The sequence below is a fragment of the Myotis lucifugus genome, unplaced genomic scaffold (assembly GCF_000147115.1).
Source record: "Myotis lucifugus unplaced genomic scaffold, Myoluc2.0 scaffold_63, whole genome shotgun sequence".
Taxonomy (NCBI): Eukaryota; Metazoa; Chordata; class Mammalia; order Chiroptera; family Vespertilionidae; genus Myotis; species Myotis lucifugus.
This window is the reverse complement of record NW_005871111.1, coordinates 3,979,790-4,003,483: the sequence shown is the minus strand read 5'-3', so window position 1 is coordinate 4,003,483 and position 23,694 is coordinate 3,979,790. Positions and strand designations below refer to the sequence as shown.

Below are 23,694 nucleotides of genomic sequence, written 5' to 3'. Positions count from 1 at the left end.
GTTGAAAACCACTGGTCTAGACTCACTCCCCCTACACTGCATCCTACGCTGGCCTAGAGATGAGTTTTCTCATAAAAGCACACTCTCACTGATTGCTAGCCCCTGCCTTTCCCTGTATCACCCACTCTTCACTAAATCTTCAAGATGACAGCTGGAATTAAATAGGTTTCTGCAGCCCTAGCTGGTTTGGCTCAGTGGGTAGAACATTGACCTACAGACTGAAGGGTCCCAGGTTCAATTCCGGTCAAGGGCACATGCTCGGGTTGAGGGCTCAATCCCCAATGGGGGTTGTGCAGGAGGCAGCCAATCAATGATTCTCTCTCATTATTGATATTTCTATCTCTCTCCTCCCTTTCTGTCTGAAATCAATAAAAATATATATTTTTAAAATGTTTCTGCAGCCAAAATCAATCTATGTTCCTTCCTCAAATCCTTTTTTTAAAAGGCCATTTTGTAAAGCAGTAGCTCCCAGTGGCCCTGACTAGAGCACAGAAGGAAGATAATAGAGCTTCTATTGTGGGGTGTGTTTTTCCTCATTCTTTTTAAGCTTCTATTTTGGAGGATACAATTTATAAGGTATATAATCAAATTGTATGAACACATAATTTATACATAAATCTCTATATATTGAAGTTGTATACACTTAACATTTTTACTGATAAGTCTGAGCAAAGAATTTTAGAGATCATTCTACTAAAGGCCTGATTTCTCAGCCACAGGCACTCGTCTTGTGTAGCATCACAAGCCACTACCCTGACAAGAAAACATTGTTTGCTATCCTTTGGATAGAGGCTGACAGCTGAAAAAAGGAGTAGGAAAGAATAGGAGTTCTTCCAATAAATGAAAGCTCAAATCTTATTACTGGCTAATGTTTCTTCTCTAACGAGATTGCAAGCCAATTTGCTCAGCTTCCCAGCTGTTTCTGAAGTCTGGGGCCCTCTGGAGGAATGGGTGGAAAATGCAAACATACAAAATAAACTGAACTCAGAATGAACAGATTTCAAAATTATTTGGGGTAATCCCTATCTATTGGGCACTCACATTCAGAACTGCTAAGGACAACAGAAAAGAGTTAATTCTGGAGGCTTAGAGGTCTTCTGATAGGGCAGTGGCTGTTATGTCCTTCCAACCTCAAAATAGGTTCAAGTTAAAAGAACCATGGAAAATACAAAAATCTAAGGAAAGTTAAAATTATTATTGGAATTCAACCGTTTCAATAGTTTAGAATAGCAATTTTCAACCAGTGTGCCACCAAGACTTTTTACAATATGGAATACTTGACTATTTAGTCAGGAGCACTGACCTCTTTCCCCTTTGTCAAGTAAAAAAACAACGGTCAACGCAACAATAGCCATCCAGTGTGAATGAGTCAAAATTATACCAATTTCTCCTGTCATATTGGCAAAAATGTATTTTTTGGTGTGCGACAGAATTTTAGTAGTTAGTTTATGTGTGCAATGAGATGAAAGGGGTCAAAAATCACTGGTTATAAAGTACCAACAACAGAAATCAATCATTCCACAACTTCAAGGGTTCCCAACTGATGGAGCACATAAAAATTGTCAGGGAAGATTTAAAGGAGAACATAAAATATGGGTGTTCACATTCCATCCCAGGCTTCCTAGAATGCAGCATCAGGCACAGGATCAAGACTTGGGTATTTTAAAAGTATCCAGGTCAAGCTACTATTTCCCCTGATTGATAAAGAACCACCAAACTTCTCAGTGACAAGAATAGTGGAAGTGCAGTGGTAAGTTCTTTTATAGGCCCCATTTTTCGGGTTAAGCTTCACACCACTTCTAAGCAGATCCAAACCATTTCATGAGAGGAGAACAAAGAAGGGAGGTCCCAAATGGAGGCCAATCTTTCCAGATTCGGTAATACCAGTCACTTGTTTATCCCATTCCTGTCCAGGGTCTTACCTCTAAAGAAAGTGTGGCCAGAGACAAAAGAGGCAGTAGGGAGACAGAATATCCCCTCCACCGTCACTCAACATGATGCTTTCAGGGGGGGAATGAGTCTTAACAGAAGAGACAGAAAGTCGCATCCTAAGGGGAAACCAGGTTTCCTTTGAGGCAGAAAAAGAGCATTCTGCAGACAGCTAAGGAGCATGTGGAGAAAACTATAAGGAAAGAGGATTCCAGAGGGGACAGTGAAAGAGTCAAAAATCAGGAGGAAGGAGGAGAAGGAGAGTCAGTAATGGGGAGAGGATTCAAAAAAGACATTGAGGGATGGTTTATATTAATAACCAAGTATCACAGGGATGAAAGGCACATTTGAAAGTGACTAGCCTCAAACAGCATAATTTTCAGGGCAGATGTGGTGTCTTAATCTCTGGAGTTGTCACCAAGGCTCTGAGGATGGGCTGGGGCTCCCACTCAAGTTTGGGGTGAAGTGTCACTGGTCTAGAGACAGGCTTTCTGTCACTGGGTTTAGCAAAGGCTCCATGCAGTGAAGAGCAGTATTTGTTTGTCTGCAAGACTCTTAAAACATGGAGATTCTTCAGCCTGTAGAGCAATGATGGCGAACCTTTTGAGCTCGGCGTGTCAACATTTTGAAAAACCCTAACTTAACTCTGGTGCCGTGTCACATATAGAAATTTTTTGATATTTGCAACCATAGTAAAACAAAGACATATTTTTGATATTTATTTTATATATTTAAATGCCATTTAACAAAGAAAAATCAACCAAAAAAATGAGTTCACGTGTCACCTCTGACACGCGTGTCATAGGTTCGCCATCACTGCTATAGAGCCTAACTCAAAGGCTTCAGGGCACCCTGTATGAAACTGCAGGCGTGGCAGCTCCAGCACCCCAGCAGCTCCAGTGTCTCAAGTTGGGCTGAGCAAATTATGATGGTACAGGTGTAATTGTCACCTCGATCAGCTGCCAAGAATGAAGGTCCGATAAGGGGCAATCTGACCATCACGTTTTAAACCATCTTTAGCACTGTCATTATCTGTCCACATTTTGAAAAGTGAAAATGTCACAGGAGTACAATATCAAGACGAGGGGGAACCTGTCAAGCAAGAATGTTCCTGCATCAGGACATGAGATGGTCATATTCACTTGAAAGAGGTACGATTACTTTGCTCTTGAATACATTTAGTTAACAATTGCTATCCACTGATCCAGGTTCTCTTCTAGAGAACCACTCCTGGTATGAGATGGAATTCCTTAGTACTTTGAATTGCTAGGATATTAGGATTTGTAAGGAAACAGTAGATGTAACAAATCTATATATATAAAAGGCTAATATGCTAAGTGTCCAACTGTCTGACCGGTCGCTATGACATGCACTGACCACCAGGGGTCAGACGCTCAACACAGGAGCTGCCAAGCTGCAGTGACTTGGCAGCGGCACTTCTCAGGTTATGCACCCCGAAATCAGAGAGGAGGGAGCCCAATTCCTCATAGGGCCACACGATTCCACCTTCGGCCATGGGTTATGTTGTTGCTGGGGCACTGTTAGCCCCGAGAATCTAGTTTAGTGCACACCCAGTTAGATGGCAATTTTGCAGAGTGCCCTCTCACACTCTGGGATGTCGGAGAGCTGGCCCGATTTCCCCAGACCAAGCCAAGGGACCGCACAGACGCCAGGGAGGAACCACAGAAGGTTGCTTCCAGGGCATGTCCAGCCTTCTGGCCCTGTCCTGCCCCACCAGCCACCTTCTAATTAATTTCCTTTCAATGTGCATGAATCCATGCACTGGGTCACTAGTGTTATAATAAAGCATGATCTGTGGAAATCTTGTAACAGAATGGCCATTCTGAACATGAAAGTATTTCAATGCATGTGTAAAAATATTTAAGAGATTATCTCTCAAGTGATTTAGACTAGGCAGGCTTTGATTACATTGGTAAGACCAAGGAGAGTTTGCTGTTCTAGCGGAGGGTGTGTATTCTTCTTTAAATGTGCTTGCTGTAGCCTCTATTAAAAAATAGAAGCTCCTTGAGGGCTGGGCTGCATTTATTCCTGAAGTTGTATTCCTGGTGGGCAGGATTACTGATCCAGTGGACTAGATGCACACTCAAATTCTGTCAACAGGTGGCAGCATTAATAATGTTTCCTTTTAGAAAGAACTGCAACCAAGTCTGGTATGGTTTTATTTTTACTAAAAGTAATCCTCAAAAGACATGCTTCCTAAATGACTAGCATATTCCAGCTTCCTTCGATAACCTATTCCAAGTGCACATAGTCTATTAATTGTTGAGGAAGCCAGAAAACCCAATAGGCACCGTAAAATAGTGATCACATTTTAAACACAGAAAGCATGTTTTCCTTCCCGTTAACTACACATGACACTGTTCCATCACTTGATTTCTCACCAGGAGTATGAAAAACTGACTTCATGGCTCTGTACTAGGCTAGGCTATCCCTGGTCTAACAACCCAGACTAGAAAAGCTGCTCTGTCCTGATTGATCAAACAGCCAATCTGCACTGAAAGCTAAAATTTTATGTGGCTAAATTTCTCCCCAAATCTGGCATGCTCTATCAGGAATTATGGTTCCTACAGGTTGCATTTTTAGACACCACCACCATCACCACCACCCCCCAAAAAAGACTCACTCGGTGCAGGGAGATGTCACTAAGTTCCTGACTGGCATTGCGTTCTCAGAAGTGCTGGCCACTGGGCCTTGGCACCTGCTCCTCTCGGCCATACCAAGAGCCTGAGGAGGGCAGCTGGTGCCACAGCAACAAGCTGTAGCGACGGACGGGAACAGAGAAGTAGGACGCTTCTGTTTTTCTAATTTGGAGTGCATTCACTCCAGAGGAAGGGCGCTGAGCCAGAGTTCACTGCCACATTCCCTCCACTTGATGAAAACAAAACGGCAATTCTGAAGGGCAACATCCGCCTATGTCTGGCAGCTTGTGAAAAGGCCACGCAACATCAGGCCCCGTTCCTACCTCCATTAAGAACAAAAATCTTACCGTTTGCTACAGCATTGATGGACCTAGAGGGGGTTATGCTACGTGAAATAAGTTAGCCGGAGAAAGGCAAACACCGTTATGATTTCCAGAGATGAGGAATCTAAAGAACAAAAGAAATGAACAAATAAAACAGAAACAGATTCAGAGATACAAAGAATAGACTGATGGTTGCTAGAGGAGAGGAGGTTTGGGGAACATGGTGAAAAAGGAGAAGGGATTGAGAAGTACAGATCGGTAGCTACAAGATAGTCGTGGGGATGTAAAGTATAGCATAGGAAATATAGTCAATAATATTGTAATAACTATGTATGGTCCCAAGTGGGTACTGGAAATATCAGAGGGAACACTTTGTAAAGTATATGATTGTCTAACCACTATGCTATACACCTGATACTAATAAAAAATAATACTAATTGTAAACTGTAATTGAAAAAATAAAGATCTGGGGCCAACAAAAAAGAGACCACCTATCTCTTCCCAGTTTGTTGGGAAAGCAAGAACCAAATTGCAAATGCAAGCCATGGTTCATCCCAATTAATAACCGAGTGATCAGCTGCAGTTGAAAGCAGGCAGTTCAGTTATTCTCCCACAGCCTTCCGTTGGGTTAGGGAAGACTGCTTTCAACCAGAAGCCTCGATAGCAAGTTAAAAGTAATCCACCATTGGCCAGACCAGTGTGGCCGATTCCTGACCAGGGCCTATCCCCGGGTCATGCAGTGGGCAGCCAATGGATGTTGATGTTGTTCTCTCACTGATGTTTCTCACTCTCCTTCTCCCTTCCTCTCTGTCTAAACTCAATAAAAACATACATATTTCTTAAAAGTAATCACCATCAAAACCTGTTTTAAGAAGGCCTTGTCTCTCTCATTTTATAATTACTTTATCTGTTTATAGAATATCTAAGACCTCCATATTCTACTTCATCCAGTTTTTATTGACAGATGGAGGAAAAAAATAAGAAGCAGCTGTGCTCCAGATGTTGGCGAACAGAGCTCGGGCTATACCATAGCACTTTGTGAGTTCCACGTTTCCACTGTACAGAGAGCCCTGGGACCCACTTCCGGCCCACTGAAACCTCCCTGAGACACTTGGCATTCCTCTCTACATACTCTAGAGTTTAGGGGATCTGTAATAAATGGGTCCTGCTCTAAAGGAGCTTGTAGGTTGTGGTAAATAATTTTAAAACCTAGATAAGCTATAATCACTACTTACTGATCCACTGACAAAGAGAAGATAGATATTCCAGAAAATTTGTTTTTAAACCAAATGTCTGCCTCTTCAAAGTGGCTTGGTAAAATAAATAATAAATTCCTATGAGTTAGGCATTCCTGGGGAAATTTCTAAATGGCATTGAGATCCTCTGACGTCAGCATGGTTTTTCCTGTTTAAGGACGTAGGTGAATACTAGCTTATAACCTTTGCTTTTAAAGGCAGTATACTAAAATCATCTAACCCTTTTTCCAGTAAGGGAGAGGCGCATTGCATTAAGGAAGGATCTGTCGTCTGCAAATTCCTTCCTTAAAGGTTCTTCTGTTGAAGAATTCTGCTTGCTTGTTCTTCAAACATAAGTCTCTATAAACAAATGAGGGAAAGACTGGTCCCATTGTATCTAAGTTAACACAATAGGAATTTTAAATAATTTCACCATAGGCCCACATTTTTGCTCCAAGGAAAACACAGAGGCTGAGTACACCCTACATGGGTCCAGTGACAGGCTGCAGGTGCAACCTCTCTATCATCGGACACATATTTATCAGCCTTTCCATGTATCAAACACAGTTGTAGCCTTAGCCGGTTTGGCTCAGTGGATAGAACATCAGCCTGCAGACTGAAGAGTCCCAGGTTTGATTCCAGTCAAGGGCACATGCAGGGTTGCGGGCTCAATCCCAGTAGGGGGCATGCAGGAGGTAGCTTCTCTCTCATCATTGATGTTTCTATCTCTCTCTCCCTCTCCCTTTCCTCTCTGAAATCAATAAAAATTTTTAAAAAGCATTAAAAAAAAAAAAAGCAAACACTGTTGTAGGTACTGGCAATATGGCCATGCCGAAACAGACATAATCTGCTTTCTGAGGCCTACATTGGGGGTGAGGGTATAAGGAAGGTGGCCAACACCAAATACACATATAAATGTGTAATGTCATGTGATTGTAAGGAAGGATAGAGGCAGCATGGGTAGATAGGATGGTACAGAAAGGACTCTCAGAGCTGGCCATACTTGAGTAGAGATCTGAACACAGAAATCCCCGTGGATATCTGCACGCAGAGCACTGCAGGTAGAGGGCAGAGGACCTGCAAAGGCTCTGCAGCTTGAGCATGCATGGCACAGACAGGTAGAAAAATTACGAAGTAGCCACAGAATATGAACAAAGCTTTGCTCAACCCTGGCCTCAAGTAAAAGATCTGAACATGGTTGAAGGCAGAAGGAAACACAGAACAAAAATTTAAACAAAATATAATAAAAACAAAGAATATGCAAAGATATCCAATATGGATTTAAAAAAGATACAACACAGGAGAACTTCCCTAAAGGGAACGAGCTGAATTGCAGATCGAAAGGACACACTGTGTAAAGGAGGAGGGGAAACACTGGGGCATGCTGAAAGAAGAAACGATTCTTCAGGAAGTCTGTATAGAAAAAAATATGCTATTCAAAATGGGGGGAGGCAAGGGTTAGACTGGCCCAAGGCTTCTACAGAGCAATAATTCGGGCCAGGAGCAGATGGAATAATGGCTATAAAGCTCTGAAGGACACAAGGACTGCTGAACAACAAAAAGACATTTTCAAACATGCAAACTCGTGACCATAGCCCCTCATAAGCAAGGAGGGAAGGAAAGAGAAAAGGAAGGAAAAACTATCTTTAAAAATCCTGTCAATTAAGTAATGAAAAGTTTTGTCAAAAAGAAGTGAAGCTTCATTCACACAGAATTCCACACAATTCATTCATTTAAAGTGCACAATGCAATGATTTCTAGTAGTCATAGGTATATCACCAAGAGATTAATCAAAACAAAATGAACAGAGAAATGCGGGGGGCGGGGGGGGGGGGCTTGAGGGGGAGCGGAGAACACGACAGAAAATTCATTTAAATTTTTTAAATGTAAGACCAAATAATGGGAAATTAAAAATACAGACGAAAAATATTAACAACAAAGCCAACAAAAGTTGGAAGAGAAGGTAGAAGGAAGTATATTAAGTACATGAGGTTACTGTTAACTGTAAAGAGACAATATCTCCTGTCTAAATTTGAAATGTAAAAATTAAAAATATATGTCTATCTCCTAACATTGATAATAATTATAACACATACACATATCTACCATTTGACCACCTACTACATTCCAGACTTGCAGCTGTTTATGCAGCATTTGCTCCTCCTGGACTATGAGGTCAGGACAAGTGCTTTTCTCTCCTCAGATGGACCAGTGCCAAGCACATCAGGACACACAAAACGTGCGCTCAATTCACTTTTGATCTGAGAACCAAGTTTTTCTAGGGTATGCTCAAATATCTGGACACACATGTTTTCCATATGTCCCTTAATGCTTAGATAGTCATTCTCTCTGAAAAAACAGACCAAATAAACAAAGTCAGGATTGTCTACATATTAAGATTGTTCCTCATCCCAAGGCAGCAATCAGATCCATCAAAAGAAATACATCAGAAATGGACATGGGATTAGGGTCTCAGCGGGAAATCCAACCAAATGAAGAAAAGACCTTGCTTTTCATTTAGATACTCTTGATCTCACATTGACAAAATTGGTAAAATCCAAGTTCATATAGTTTGGATTTAAATCAAAGAAATCAAAGATGACCCTCACTGCCTAGGGTAGCTCAAAGGCTGAATCACCACTAGATTCTAATTCCCAGAGGGCCAGGTCTTGCCCATCCTTTTGCTGTCCTGTGATGTCTGGGCACTTAGACTAATTATACACACATCCACTTTGTCATTTTCACCAAGAAGACTATGTCTTTCTTGAAAAAATATTTCCACTTATCTCTCAGAACAGATGCCATCTGTGGCATGATTGGCTGCATACATCATCAGGAGCTCCTGATGGGCCTACTCTACCTCTAGTGTCTCTGCAATAATTTTCCCTCTTTTTTTCTTCACTGACACTATCCCACTGCAAAGTCAGACATGGCTATATTCGATTCACTTTAGCAATACCCAGGATGTAACAGGTATTTCACCCATTCAGGTGTGTATAAAAAATGTTTGATGAACGAACAGAACTACAAGGAGGGGCGAGTCATGAGTGTGTCAGAAGGACAAGCCTGGTGAGGAACCAACGATTTTGATTGTTCACTCTCTGCTTGGCAGAGACATAACTGCCACAGTAGCCTAGCAGAGTCCCATCAATTCTATGACCACTCTCCTTTTTCCAGGAACCATTCCAATTTCTCCCAATCTTCCATTCAGAGTTTCAGAGTATACATCATTGCCTTAACAATGACCTTGGATACAAAGGTTGGGGGGCAGGGGGTGGTGGAAGTAGAAGAGGGTATAGGGAGGATAAATGGTGATGGGAAAAAAAGATACAAAGGTTATCTGATATTATTTTTCAGGACTACACATTTGAAGGAAAATGAGTAACATAATTTTACCCTCACACACATGCGTGCATGCACACAAACACACACAGAGTGAGAGAGAGAAAGCCTGATGCTTTCTGTTGTTTTTGTTGATCAGTGTCCTTCCAAATAAACCTATTATAGTTTCTTCTTGAAAGATACCCTACATTCACATTCACAAAGGCAACAGAAAAACAATTGCCCTTGGCATTTCTTCAAAGATGTGATTCAGGAGTTATGTGATTATTGGCTTTTTTCTGTAGGCATATGTTGCCCAGTGGGATCTGACACTCTTCAGAGTTATCTGACTCAGAAAGAAAAATATGGAGGGGATAAGGTCAGAGCAGTTATGGAAAGCATAGTAAAACACATTTGCAAAGTCAGAACAAAATACTCCAGGTCCAGCATCTGTGGTCTGGTCTCCCAGTGCCGGCCTTTATTTAGATACCTGGGACTTGGAGTGAGTATGTACCCTGGAATAGCTTAGGTCTGAGGTCATCTAACCTCAGGGAAAACAAATACACACAAAACACTGCACATATTCAAGCAGCTCAGACGTCTGCTTTGGGGGGGGGGGGGGGGGGGAATCCCAAAATCCCTACAGAAAGCACCAGTTAGCAACACTGCTCAGCACAAAAAAACATATGGAGCAGGCAGCCATGGACCAAATAAGGACTCTCATTCTAAAGGTATCTTTTTCTCCATTGAAAAGGCTTTAAGTTATATTCCACTTATAATTCCTAACTTTAAGTCTGTTTTCTGTGACACCAAACTTTGACAACAAATTTAAAATATTTGGTCACTACACTTAAAATTATCTGGCAGACAATTCTGGTACATCTTGCTAACTAGAGATCAATTAGGGCTACTGTTTATTTTTTTTAATATATTTTATTGATTTTTTACAGAGAGGAAGGGAGAGGGATAGAGAGTCAGAAACATCGATGAGAAAGAAACATCGATCAGCTGCCTCCTGCACACTCCCTACTGGGGATGTGCCCACAACCAAGGTACATGCCCTTGACCGGAATCGAACCTGAGACCCTTCAGTCCGCAGGCTGATGCTCTATCCACTGAGCCAAACCGGTTAGGGCAGGACTATTGTTTAAATGCATAGGATGGCATTCGAGTTTAGAAATGAAAAGTGTCTAATACCAACAAACCTCACTACTGGCCCACCTTACTGCCAGCCCTCTTTTAAAAAGTAAAGAATTTGTATTTGTTTTAAGGAGCTGGTTATTATTCCCTAGTTACTATTTCACCTTAGTAAGCAGGAAATACCTTTTCTATGAAACTAAAAAACACTTGGTTTTATAACAAATTTAGAAATCTTGTGCATTACATTCCTTTCTTAAAAATTAAAGAAAACTATTTTTTAAATACTGCTCTCACACTTTTACCTTGCAGGGAAATTATAGGAAAAAAGCAGGGGGGAAACCCACACATATATACACCTATTAATGCATAAAAGAATGTTTCTTACCCAACTGGAAAGTACACTGTGAAGGCGAGGTGGTGCTGAGCTTTTTTTAGCAAGGACACAGCTGACCAAACCACAGAGCATTCACCAACCCCATCATCCAACCAACCCCCTTGCTGTTCCCCTGGCTTGCATCCACTGGGCTCATTTCCACCCACCATTTGCAGGATGCCTCTCCACAGCCATATGGACCAAGATGATGAGTCATCTATCATCCAGAATTTTTCGCTTGACCTTTCCACACCCAATCACCTTTCGCGCGCTCGACAGGCACATCCTCCTCAGAGCACGTGCCCTGCACCCTGGAGTTTAAGGCTGAACACAGGACCTCGGCATTCCTCACACTCCTCACTTTGCCAAATGGATTTATTCCAGAGCTTTACAGAAAAATCACAACTGAAAAAGTGACCAGATGGGGTGTTCAAGGAGAAATATACAAACGAAGTCAGTTAGGAGACTGACGTACTTGATTAAAAACAGACCTAGGATGTAAAAGAACTTCAGTTTTTCACCCTGAGAGGAAGTTATGGCAAAAGCAAAGCATTGAAACACTAAAACACTCCATAGCTGAACTGACTTTTTGACTTCACATAGCTAAATGCTTTTAAGTCCACATTTGAACATAATACTTCATGAAGTCACCTCACAAAAAAAAAAAAAAATCTGCATATCGGGAATAAATAATAACAGCAGAATCTCATAGTTATATAGCACTTACTATATGCAAACATTCTTCTAAGCACGTTGCATATATTCATTCACTTCATCCTTACAAACCCTTTTCTAACCCATTTTCCATGCAAAATAGGATGCGGAGGTCAGGTATCTTGCCCAAGGTCACATGCACTGCCAATAAGTGAAAAGAGCTGAGATTTGAAAGGAGCAGTCTGCTACAACCTGGGGTTAATTATTATTACACTGACCACCTTCCCAAAAATCTGTAACACAGATGATACCCTTTTAAAACAGATTTTTTAAAGTTTACTAAAAAAGTTCGCTTTATAAGTTGAGAAGCCTTACATTAAAGAATTTAAACTCGGGAAATTACTGTTAGGTGGTGGTGAAGCCAAAGTTTATCAGTCATGGCAAATACCTACCCAAGAAGTATTAGAGGGTTAACTCTTGTGAGTTAAATGTATAGCGTCTGGAGAAATTAACCTGGCTGAAGACGTGATGATAGCCAAGAAACTCAAAAGACTTGGAAGATAATAAAAGAAAACCCAGGGTTGTGGTACCTAACATCAGTCACAATGCTGTCAATTCTTCCTGCTCAATCTCTTCTCCCAAATTATGTCTCCTTTCCATCACATTGTTATTGCTTAAATTCAGACCTTCAACATCCCTTGGTCCGACTATTCTACCAATCTCTTCTTTGGCTTCTAGTCACCACCGCCTGCCTGCCCAAGCACCTAATCCCTCCTCTGCTGCTAAGCAAACAGTCTTTCTGAGACACAAATCTAATGTCATATGTGCAGGGGGGCAGCTGATCAATGATTCTCTCTCATCATTGATGTTTCTATCTCTTGCTTCCTTTCTGAAATATGTATATATATATATAGAATGCTCAACAGAACAAATCCTATGGGTGTTGGGAATGAGGCAGGAGATTCTAGGGTCAAATAAATTCAAAAAATACCAATGTCTCCTCTATGAAGCATTAAATCACATGATCATATTAAAAGTTTGGCAAGCCCTAGCTAGTTTGGCTCAGTGGATAGAGGGTCGGCCTTCGGACTGAAGGGTCCCAGGTTAGATTCCAATCAAGGGCAGGCTCCTCCCCCGCCCAAGCCCTGGACGTGGCATGTGCAGGAGGCAACCAATCGATGTGTTTCTCTCACATCGATATTTCTCTCAGTCTTTTCCTTTCTTCCACTCTCTCTAAAAATCAATGGAAAAATATACTCCGGTGAAGATGAAAAAGAAAATAAGTTTGGCAAAATCCTGAAGTAAAGGAAACTGGTTAACTTTGACACTAACTCTGGGCAGGTAATAGAACCCTATTAAGTGTTCAGAATAATTCTTGACACACAGTGTTAGCAATTAATATTTAAAATGACATTTTCTAAATATATTTGAACACAAAGTCTGTTTTCTGGCCTAGCCATTAAAAGCATTGCATGCTATATACTTTGAGAAACAATGTCATAGAATAAATACTCCGCCATATCAGTCATTTTGGAGGTTTGTGGCTCTAGACTTTAGCTGAAATACAGGCAACCTAATAGTTTGAATGTGGGACAATTCCTCTGGTTTCTCTGTAGCTGACAAACAAGGTTTCAACTGTCAGCTTCCCGAGGTTTCAGTTTCACCAAATTAAGACAGAAATGTGTGCGCTGTGTGAACTAGACAAAAACAGCTCTGCAGTGGAAAGAGGTTTGTTAGAGCTAAATTTCCCAATCCATTTTTTGTTCATAGAAAGCAGTATGTTCATCAGCAAACTTAAAGTAGAAGATTCTGAATTCCAGCTAGTTAAAGTACAAAATTGTGCAGCATTTTGTGTGTGAGCATCTGTATGTATTTTCTTGGGTGAAATATTATAGTTGTCATCAAGGGATCCATAATGCCTAAAAAGGTTAGGAACCACTCAGTTTTCAGATCAGGTCCATGTATTGTTTAAATACATGTTAAAAAATCAAACAGTACCAGGGCGTATGTATACATGGTGAAAAGTAAGTCTCCCAATCCTAATGCTTATCCAGGGTCAACCACTGTTAGCAGTTTTTTATATTCCAAAGATAGTTTATGCATGTGTTTCTAAGTATATACAGTAATATTATGCCATCCCTCTATTTTTGCATAAATAATACGCAATATACGCTATACTACAACCAGCTTTGTTCACTTGGCAGTTTACGTTGAGATCTATTCATATTATAACATAGGTACATACCAAATTTAAGACATCACTATGATAGATACTTAGATGGTTACCAATGTCTTGCTCTTTATAAATAATGCTGAAAATAAACATCCTTGAAGCTATATCTTTAGGCAAGAAATCCAGCAAAGAACTGCTGAAACAAAAAGTATAAAGACTGTTAAACTGTCCTCCAAAGGTTGCGCATTGTATACTCAACACTTATTTCCCACATACTCAATAAAAGATTTTCAAATTTTCTATCTTTGTTAATCTGACAGGTGAAAAATGGTAACTCCCGGCTTAAATTTTTGTGGCCTATTATGAATGGAAGAACCTCTGGTTTCAGATATACTTATGACAACTTCATCATGGAAAGAAAAGGCGTCATCAAACTGGAACAATAACGGAATTCTATTAGGAACAAGCTACCCCCAGAAACCCAGCCTACCCACGGGTCCCACTCACCGTCTAGCAGCCAGTGCTGATCCTGTCGGTTCTCCAGCTCCGACAGCATCATGCGTGTGATCACGTGGTCTGGAACTAAACGGCCTTTCTCTATGTACTGCTTTGCCACATCACCAACTTCTGTTAAAAAGAGAGGAGAAAAGAGATTCTCAGAAAAAGCTTCAAAAATAAAAAACCTTACAAACTCTTTTTGGACAGTTTTGCCTTCTCTCCCATTCCTCCTGGTTCATATGAGGAAGGGTGGGGGGTTAGAGTTAAGTTTTAAATATTGCTTCAGTCATGGTGGCACTGTCTCCCTCTTGTCTCCCAAAGAATTATAAAAGCACCTCTTGTTGAAATAAAAATAAAAGAATATAAATTAGACATAACGTGAAAATAAGAGTAGGAAACAAAGTTGGAGCCTGGAAAGAGGGTGGTACACAAAAGGCCAGAAAGGAGTCCTGGCGACTCCCTGAAGGTGAGCCAGAACTGGATCCTGAGCCTCCCAACTAGTTATGGTAACAAGGAAAAGTGATCAACCACACGGCACACAGTGTACAGAAGATTGAAGGAAGCTGCGAAGCACAACCATTCCTTAGAGACCAAAGGAAAAACATTTCCACTGTTCTTCTAGAAAGAATGCTGGGTAGTACACACAACAGGTCTATATCTTTTCCGGAGCCCCCGTATAAGCAAATAGCACCTTGCTGACATAACTGTGAAAGAAACTAACTCAGTGTTATCAGTGAAATGCCAAGTTCATAAAAGAATGAAAAATTTTTAATTATTTTTCAGGAAAAAATGCTTCTATCTTAATTTAAAATAACAATTCCTTACTTGTAGAAGTTGTGAGTTGGATTCAGCAGAACAAACGATCAGTTTAAATTGTTTAAATGTCTATGCACTGGGTTTTTATTTAACCAAGATGAAGTCATCTGCTCTCCAGGGAACTGTTAGTGAACCATGAGGAGTCACATCCTCCACAAGCCAATGAAGTTCTTATAGAAACATAAAGCAGCTTTATATTACGGGGGGGGGGGGGGGGGCGGGGGATGGGAGCTCAAGAATTATTTTCCCCCACCTTCACCTTGAATTTAAGGTAGAGCCCTTCCTTCTCAAGGCTGAGTCTACTCCTAACTCCAACTTCCACACTGAAACATGAGCTGTGAAGAGCTCCATATCACTCCATCACTCCTACTGGACCAAAGTAGCTCAGTTAGGCCCCAGGAGATGCGTATTCAATAACTCCCTGAAGAAGCAGAACACTAAAGACAAGCACATTCCTGAATGTGGCTGAACATGAATGGGAAAATATTGATTGATTGCGTACTACGTAACAGGTAATATTCTAGAGAGGTGGCAGTAAAGAAAAGTACTGATATTTAAGCAGTATTAATTTCCTTAAGAGCAACACTAGCGATCATTAACTTAATACATCCTATGCTCCTTTAACTGAATACATACTATGTTCCTTTAAGTATTGTATGTGTCATTTCATTTCATCCTCATATATCCTCACCTTCACCTGGGAGGTAACAGCCATTTTTTTATGACAGCTTTTTGAGACGTAACACACACCACAAAATTCACCATTTTATAACGTACAACTCAGTGGTTTTTAATACATTCTCAGTGTTGTGCAATCATCACCACTACCTAATTCCAGAACATTTTATCAGCCCCAGAAAGAACCCCTGCACCCATTAGCAGTCACTCCCCATCTCCTCCTCCCACTAGCATGTGGCAACTACTAACCTACATTCTGTCTTTAAAGATTGGCCTATTCTGCAACATTTCATAAACAGAATTACACAACATGTGGTACTTTGTGTCTGGTTTCTTTCACTTAGCAGAATGATTTCAAGGTTCACTCATGGTGTAGCATATATCAGTACTTTGTTCATTTTTATGGCCAAATACTATTATTCCGTTGTACTGATAGAACATATTTTGTTTAGCTATTTGTTCATTGAGGAACATTTGGGTTGTTTGTTTCCATTTCAGGGCTATGGTGAATAATGTGGCAATGAACATTCATGCACAAGTCTTGGTCTGAACATATGCTTTCAGTTCTCTTGAGTAATACCTGTAGGGTATGTATGTTCTGTATCTGAAAAATCACTTTCATAGTAGGCTTGGAGAAACTGACAAGTTTGGTGCTGTCCTACTCTGCAATAGGCAGGCCAACCAGCCCCAGAGCCCTATTCTTAGGCCCATTTAACAAACCTTAAGGTAGATATAAACAAGTACACAACTTCCAAGGTGAGAGACCAAGATGTAAAATGGCGCCAGACATCCCATGAGGAAAGAGTAGGTAGCAGCTTCTTTGGAAAAGAGAAGACCCAGAGAAGGACATGATAACAATTTACCCATGGCCTGATACTCGATACATGGGAAAGGCTTTATTTTATTCAAAGCCTAGGATTTAGAACTAGGATTAGTAGTGGGAATTTCAAGTGGTTCCAAAAAATTGCCTAAGGAAATGTCTGAATGGAGACTCAAACACTGCCTAGGAATGGCTACTGTAGAGGGATTATGACAACTGGACTCGGGATTGGGCAACATGGTTTTCCAACTATTTTTGGCAGCCTTGGCTCTTCTCAGGCAGGACAGGTATGTCCTCAATCTGATTCCAACATCAAACTTCCACCACATCTCTCAATCCCTACCATGAAAACCTGGAAAGGTCAAGCCAGAGCAAAATGGATTTAATAATATATCTACATCTGAATGAAGACCTTGCTACAACAGCAAACAGTAATACAACGTGGGTCAGGAGACAGAGGCCCATTCCGGGAAACATGACCTTCACCTGCCCAGGTCAGTTTGCTTGGAAGAAAAGCAATATTATTAAGTGCTAATGCTAGCACATTTGGATACAACACATGGCTGCTCCAATCTTTCAAGTAGAATTCCAAAGAAAGGCTGCAGACAAGCACACAGTGTCTTTTTGTTCTGTTTCCCTATAAATTAAGGGCAAACTGGACAGAGCTGGACAAGTGTTCACAAAGCAGCAAATTCCCCAAGATGACTAGCCAAACCACCAGAAACGGAGAACAACTCAATGTCCTTTTATTTTTTTAAGTATTTTTATTGATTTCAGAGGAAGGGAGCGAGAGACAGAAACATCAATGATGAAAGATAATCATTGAATTATTTATTGATCAGCTCCTCCTGTAAGCCCCACACCGGGGATCAAACCCACAACCCGGCATGTGCCCTGTCGACGCTCAACCACTGAGCCATGCCGGCTGGGCTCAATGTCCTTTTAATTGTTTATGCAGAAAACACTGAGAATAAAAGAACCCTGTAAAAAACAGCTTGATTCCCTCATAAGGCTGCCTAGAATCAGGAGAAACCATTGCCACTCCCAGGATCAGCCCTTCTTCAAAAGGTCATTGAAAATGCCTAAGCACACACACGCACCATCTGAGGAGTGGTCAAAATGAACTATCGCTTTGTGGTTCTGCCAGCTACAAGTTCCTTATCCCCCCACTCTTAAGAATATTTTGACACTGAAGTAGTTACTTGAAAAAGATTAATAAAACAAAGAAAAACTTCATTCTATAAACTATTTATCCTTGAAATCACTTTGATGAATCTCTTTGGATTAAAAAAATAATAAGCTTTTAAAAAAATCTTGGTTAAGAGATTGATACCAAGGACCTTTAGAGGTGAGAATTATGGAAGAAACTCCTAATTTTAGGGTTTTTGGGGGGCACTTAACTCAATGACTCATTTCAGATGTCCAGTATCCACCCTCCAGTTGGCCTAGCTTAAAAGCAGGCTTTCTTTTCCTACACAACAAAAAGACATGGTCTTAAATCATTCTGTGACACTTGCTATTGGTAGGTATGAAGAACATTCTGAGTCATACTTCCTGGGTTCAAATTCTGCCACTGCCATGGACAGGCTTTTAAGACTTTGGTAATATTATGTGTTTTGGCCTCACTTTCTTCATCTATAAATAGGGAACACCCACCACCTACAATTGTTTTAAAAGTTGTATGTGGTTCGTATGTGGCAAAGGACTTGGAATAATACCCCTTTGCAAATTTCACTCAAGGATATGGAGATAGTATTTTGCTCATATATGGCAGGTGTTGTTCTCAGTAGTTTATATACATGAATCCATTTAATGCTAATATCTAGGAAGTCGATGTTATTATTTTCCCCATTTCATAAATCAACTGAAGCACAGAGGTTAAGTAACTTGCCCAAAGTAATTCAGCTAATAGATGGTGGAGCCAGAACTCAAACTCAAGCCGGCTGGTACCAGAGTTCCTTTCCTTTACCACTCGTCACACTACATTATCTCTGAATGTTTGTGAGCATTTCCTTGAACACAAGCACTTTGAATGTTAGAGTATGTGTGTAATTTGTGATTTATAAGAAATATATATGGTCCAAAGTAAGGCTCAGAGCTCCCCAGTGCCTTGGACTTTCCTGAGTGGTAAGAGCAATGGGAGCATCTTTCATTATAATATTTGGCCTCTTGTCCTTAGTTCCTGAAAATGTTCCAGAGCCCTAAAAGTGAAATGGTGTCTTGTTATTCATAATAAGCCTCTTCCCACAACTGGGTTTATAATAATGGGATAACTGTTGGGAAGCACCTAAGGGTGGGCACTGGTTGCCAGAGGAACAACCATGAGGAGAGGGGTATACTTTCACTCCCACCCCCTAACTTCCTGGAAGGGGAGAGGGGCTGGAAGTTGACTCAGTCATCAGAGGCCAATGAGTCAATGAGTCATGCCTATATAACCTGCCTTCATAAAAACCCAAAAAGAGGGGGTTCAGAGTGCTTCCAGGCTGGGGAACCATAACACTTCAACGTGCCAAACCCCAAACTCCATGAGGACAAAAGCTCCTTTGTTCAGCACCTTACTCTCTGTATCTCTCCATCTGGCTGCTGATTTGTATCCATTAATATCTTTTGTAATAAACTGATAACCTAGTAGGTAAGTGGGTTTCCTTAATTCTGTGAGCTGGTCTAGCAGCAAAACCCAAGGCAGAAGTCGTGGGAACCTCTGATTTAGTCAGGTCAGAAGCACAGGTGACCAACTGGCCTGACAATCTAAACTAGAGGGTGGACTTACAGGACTGAACCCTTTAACCTATGGGATCTGACCCTGGCTCCAGACAGACAATGTCAGAATTGAGTTGAAATGTAAGACACCCAGGTGGTACTGGAGAATTATTTGGTGGTGTGCAAACTCCCTCTCTCCACACACACACACACACATACACACACACACACACACACACACCAATGCTGGAGGTTGGGTGCAGAACCTTTTAACCTGGAATAGTGAGGTCCCTGTCTAAAGGGACAAGAGCATAGTGAGAAGTGAGTTTCTTTGCGAACTCTGGCAAAACTTACCTACTCAGTGATAGTCTGCCCCATGGGGAAATACCTGGTCCTGCTCTGTGCAACCACTTTGCTCTCAGGAGGATATCTTCAACTAAATAAACAAATAAATTTACAGCAGGTATTTCTTTGCAGCTACTTCCTACCAAACTCTACGTACCCTGCAATCCTGTACCTACTAGTTAGTCAACCTCCTCCTCTCCCCAGGGCCCTCTCCCTCATCTAATCCATCCCCCACACAACTTCCAGAGGAATTTTCCCAACCCACAAGTCAGCCCAGGTCACTTTCTCCTCCAACACCAACAATGCATTCCCTGGCCTACAGGATGGCATGGAAACTCCTTAGGCTAGCATTCAGAATCACTCCCATCTGGCCTGGAAGCACTACTCCTCAAACCTCACCTCCCACCACAGAGTTCCTTTATCCCCGACCCTTTCGCTGTGCCAGGCACAAGCTGAGAAAGACTGTTCTCCCTTCCCTCAAGCAGTGTACAGTCTCATGGAGGAAAGGCAGGTCAGGAGGGAGGCAGTGCTCTGATGTGATGTGCCCAGGACAGGGACACAGAGGTGGACACCTCGATCCACGCTCAGACCCAAGGAAAGCTTCCCATCCTAGAGCTGGAATTTGAAGGGCTAGCAAAAGTTGGCTGAAAGAGGTACCCTTCAAGTACTACATGAGCCAACCACCTCAGAGCCATGTATTTTCTACTTCCTTCAGAGTAGTAATCCCCTCTTCTATAGTCCACCAGAACCTAGGCTGAAGCTAGTCTATATGTGATTCTGTACAGATTAGAAAAAAGGTGCCCCCTTGGGAAGGTGCCCACTTCCCCAGGCTGACTCAACTGTGTGCCAGGAAACAGCTTGGTGTACAGAACCAAACTGGACTACAGGCCCCATACATACCCCTTAGCCAGGTGTCCTGCCACATCCCTGTACAACCATATGTGGTTGTACCTGTACCTACATCTCACTCTTCTTGTTAAGGGAGATTGTTTACATATCCTCCATACCAGATCATAATCCCCTTGAAGGCAGAGACGATTTTAAGGATCAATAAGGGCCACTCTACTTGAGATACTACTTGAAGATACTATCATATCTTCGGGCTCTGTTTTCCTGTACCCAAGGTCCTACAAATTATTAAACTCTTTTCACTACATCCCCTGTCATATCTTCAGTCTCCTGTATTGTTCAACAGTCATGATAATCATAGTTGTGACTTTTAAGGCAATAAAAACTCAAAAAACCGTCTCAACCACACAGTGAGGATTATGAACAGCAATGTTTCCTTTAAATGTTATCTTATGGTCTTAATTTTTGCCAGGCAGGCCTTAAAACAACTGAGTAGAATAAATTTATTGAATTAAGCAACACTCTGTTATCTGATCAGTCCGCATACATGAACATTTAGTTCTCACAACTATTGCTTCAGCCTATTCAAGCTGGTGCAGAAAGATCATTACCACAGGTTGCATTTGGATCCCAAACCTGACCTCCTAACAAAAAAGATCTGTTCGTACAAGAGATGCTTGCTCCTCCTGAAGCTACCTGACATTTTTAAACGCCCACAAAATGTGTATGAGTCAACTTTTAAAGATGTCTGAGCTTACAACTCCAAAATATTCTCTAACTAAGGAAGCAGAAAGTTTATCACCCCAAGTGACTAGACTAGACCACCCAAAAACACATGCTGCCTATCTTTTGAGCCGTCTCTCCTTCTGGGTGTCTGGGTGATACAGACAATCTTTACCCTAAAGGTTTTCTGATAAATCACAAAACATTAGGGATTGTAAATTATTTCTAAAGAAGGTAAGGATAGGTTTATAATTTATTTAATACAAAATAATACTATAAAGTAAACTATAAAGCAAGACTTTAATCCTATTCATTCTTTGTTCCTTTGCACATCAGACTAAGATCCCCAAGTCAGTGATCATATGTCACTCCTGAGGAACAGTGACTCCACACAGAGTACACCTGTCTTCAACACCTTTCTTTTGCTATTAATCTTAGGGTACAATATTTAACCCATCATAGGGTATGTTAACCAAAGGAAATTGTAGCTAAAGTTATTTGAATCTATGACCTATATAATTAATCATTTCCTAAGTCAAAAGAAGGTCAATAGAAAAAAATTTAACCTAGATTTGAACCCAAATTCATGTAAAGTACAAATGTGTATCTCTTTACCACTAATTGTGAGATTAAAAACACAATTATGATGTGATTTTTCTATAAAGGTACAATTGACATAATATTAAATTAGTTTCAGGAATACAACATAATGATTTTATATTTGTATATTAAATGCAGAATAATTAACACAATAGGTATAGTTAACATCTGTCATCATAAATTATTTTTCTTGTGATGAGAACTCTTAAGATCTACTCTTAGCAACTTTCAAATGTGCAATACAGTATTATTAACTATAGTCACCATGCTGTATATTGCACCCCCATGATTTATTTACTTTATAACTGGAAGTTGGTACCTTTAACCCCCTTCCCTCATTTTGCCCACCCTCATCATTACACACCTCTGGCAACCATCAATCTGTTCTCTGTATTTATGAGCTTGGTTTTTTTGTTTTGTTTTGTTTTGTTTTTAATATATATTTTTATTGATTTCAGAGAGGAAGGGAGAGGGAGAGAGAGATAGAAACATCAATGATGAGAGAGAATCAGTGATCGGCTGCCTCCTGCATTCCTCCTACTGGGGATTGAGCCCAAACCCAGGCAAGTGCCCTTGACCAGAATGGAATATGGGACTCTTCAGTCCGCAGGCCGATGCTCTATCCACTGGGAAAACCAGCTAAGGCTTTTGTTTTGTTTTTTTAAATACCACATATAAGAGACCATTCTACTTGATTTATTCTTGTTATCTGCCTTTTGATCATGGGAAGATACACTTTTAAAAACACTGAAATGGCTTCATCATGAGGCAAAGAGTCAGCATGACATAAGGAATTACCATCAGACTGGGAATCGAGAATCTTGGCTCTCAGTTCTACTTCCGCATAACTGCACACATCAATGTGCTTCATTTATTGTGCCCTCAAGCTTCCTCCTCTGCATGAGAGAGCTGGACCCCTCTGCCTCTATCATCTCAGAGGTGAATTCCAATTTCCAGTACCTGGCTTTGTGGGCAGGTGGGAAGGTAAGTGGACTAGCTTTCCCAGTATGCCTCAAACTACACTAGTGTCCTTTTATTTATTTATTTTTGTTGCTAATCCCTCACCCGAGGATATCTTTTCCATTGATTTTTAGAGACAGTAGAAGGTGGGGGGGGGAGGAGGGAGAGAGAGAGAAACATCAATGTGAGAGAGACACATCGATTGGTTGCTTCCCCAACATGCCCTGAGCAGGACCAGTAATTGAACCTGCAACCCAGGTACATGCCCTTGACCTGGAATCAATGGGCTGATGCAACCCTTCCATCACACTCTAACCGCTGAGCACACCGGCCAGGGTACACACTCATGTCCTCTTAATCATGAGATTCCACCTCTGCAGTGATGTAAGGGACCTCAGAGGTTAAGAAAAGTCTCCTTGCTTTCACGGGCAGCCAAGGCATGGATCATTAAACCCATTCTAGATGTGAGGAGTGGAGTCCGGACCAGAACTCCAACCCGAATCATCTGTCAGCGTTCTATCATTCCTTGCCTGGAAGACTTTCTGGAATAAGGGCCAATGCTTTGTGACGCCTCTTTGCTCTTTTCTCTCTAGCCAGACTGGATATTTACACTCCGTCTAATTTTGTAACTTTAGGTCCAGAAACGTGTTGGCAGTGGGTGTGTTTCTATAATAGCCAAGATAAAAATATGCATGGCCAAAAGCCACGATGACTTTGGGTAAGGGAGCGGCTAGCATTACTGAGAACGATGGTGACACAATATCAAAGCACAAAGGATACCCAGCAGATTCTTCTCCCATAAGCTTTCTCATTCCACCAGCAGGTTCATTACTATATGACCCTCCACACTGATTCAAAGACTAAAACAGTCCAGTAATCCCGTTTTAAGATGTTAAA

General features: G+C 41.1%; 1 protein-coding gene across 2 annotated transcripts in view; it reads right to left on the bottom strand.

The window, feature by feature from the left end:
• AK4 (adenylate kinase 4) overlaps positions 1–23,694 on the bottom strand; it is a 53,871-nt gene that overhangs the window by 9,931 nt on the left and 20,246 nt on the right. For both annotated transcript variants that reach the window (XR_002829539.1, XM_006089780.3), the window contains one exon: positions 14,316–14,435. Coding sequence is in view for 1 of the 2 variants with exons in the window: in XM_006089780.3 (XP_006089842.1) it covers positions 14,316–14,435 (120 nt within the window). In the remaining variant the exon portion in view is untranslated. The remainder of the gene's footprint in view (positions 1–14,315; positions 14,436–23,694) is intronic.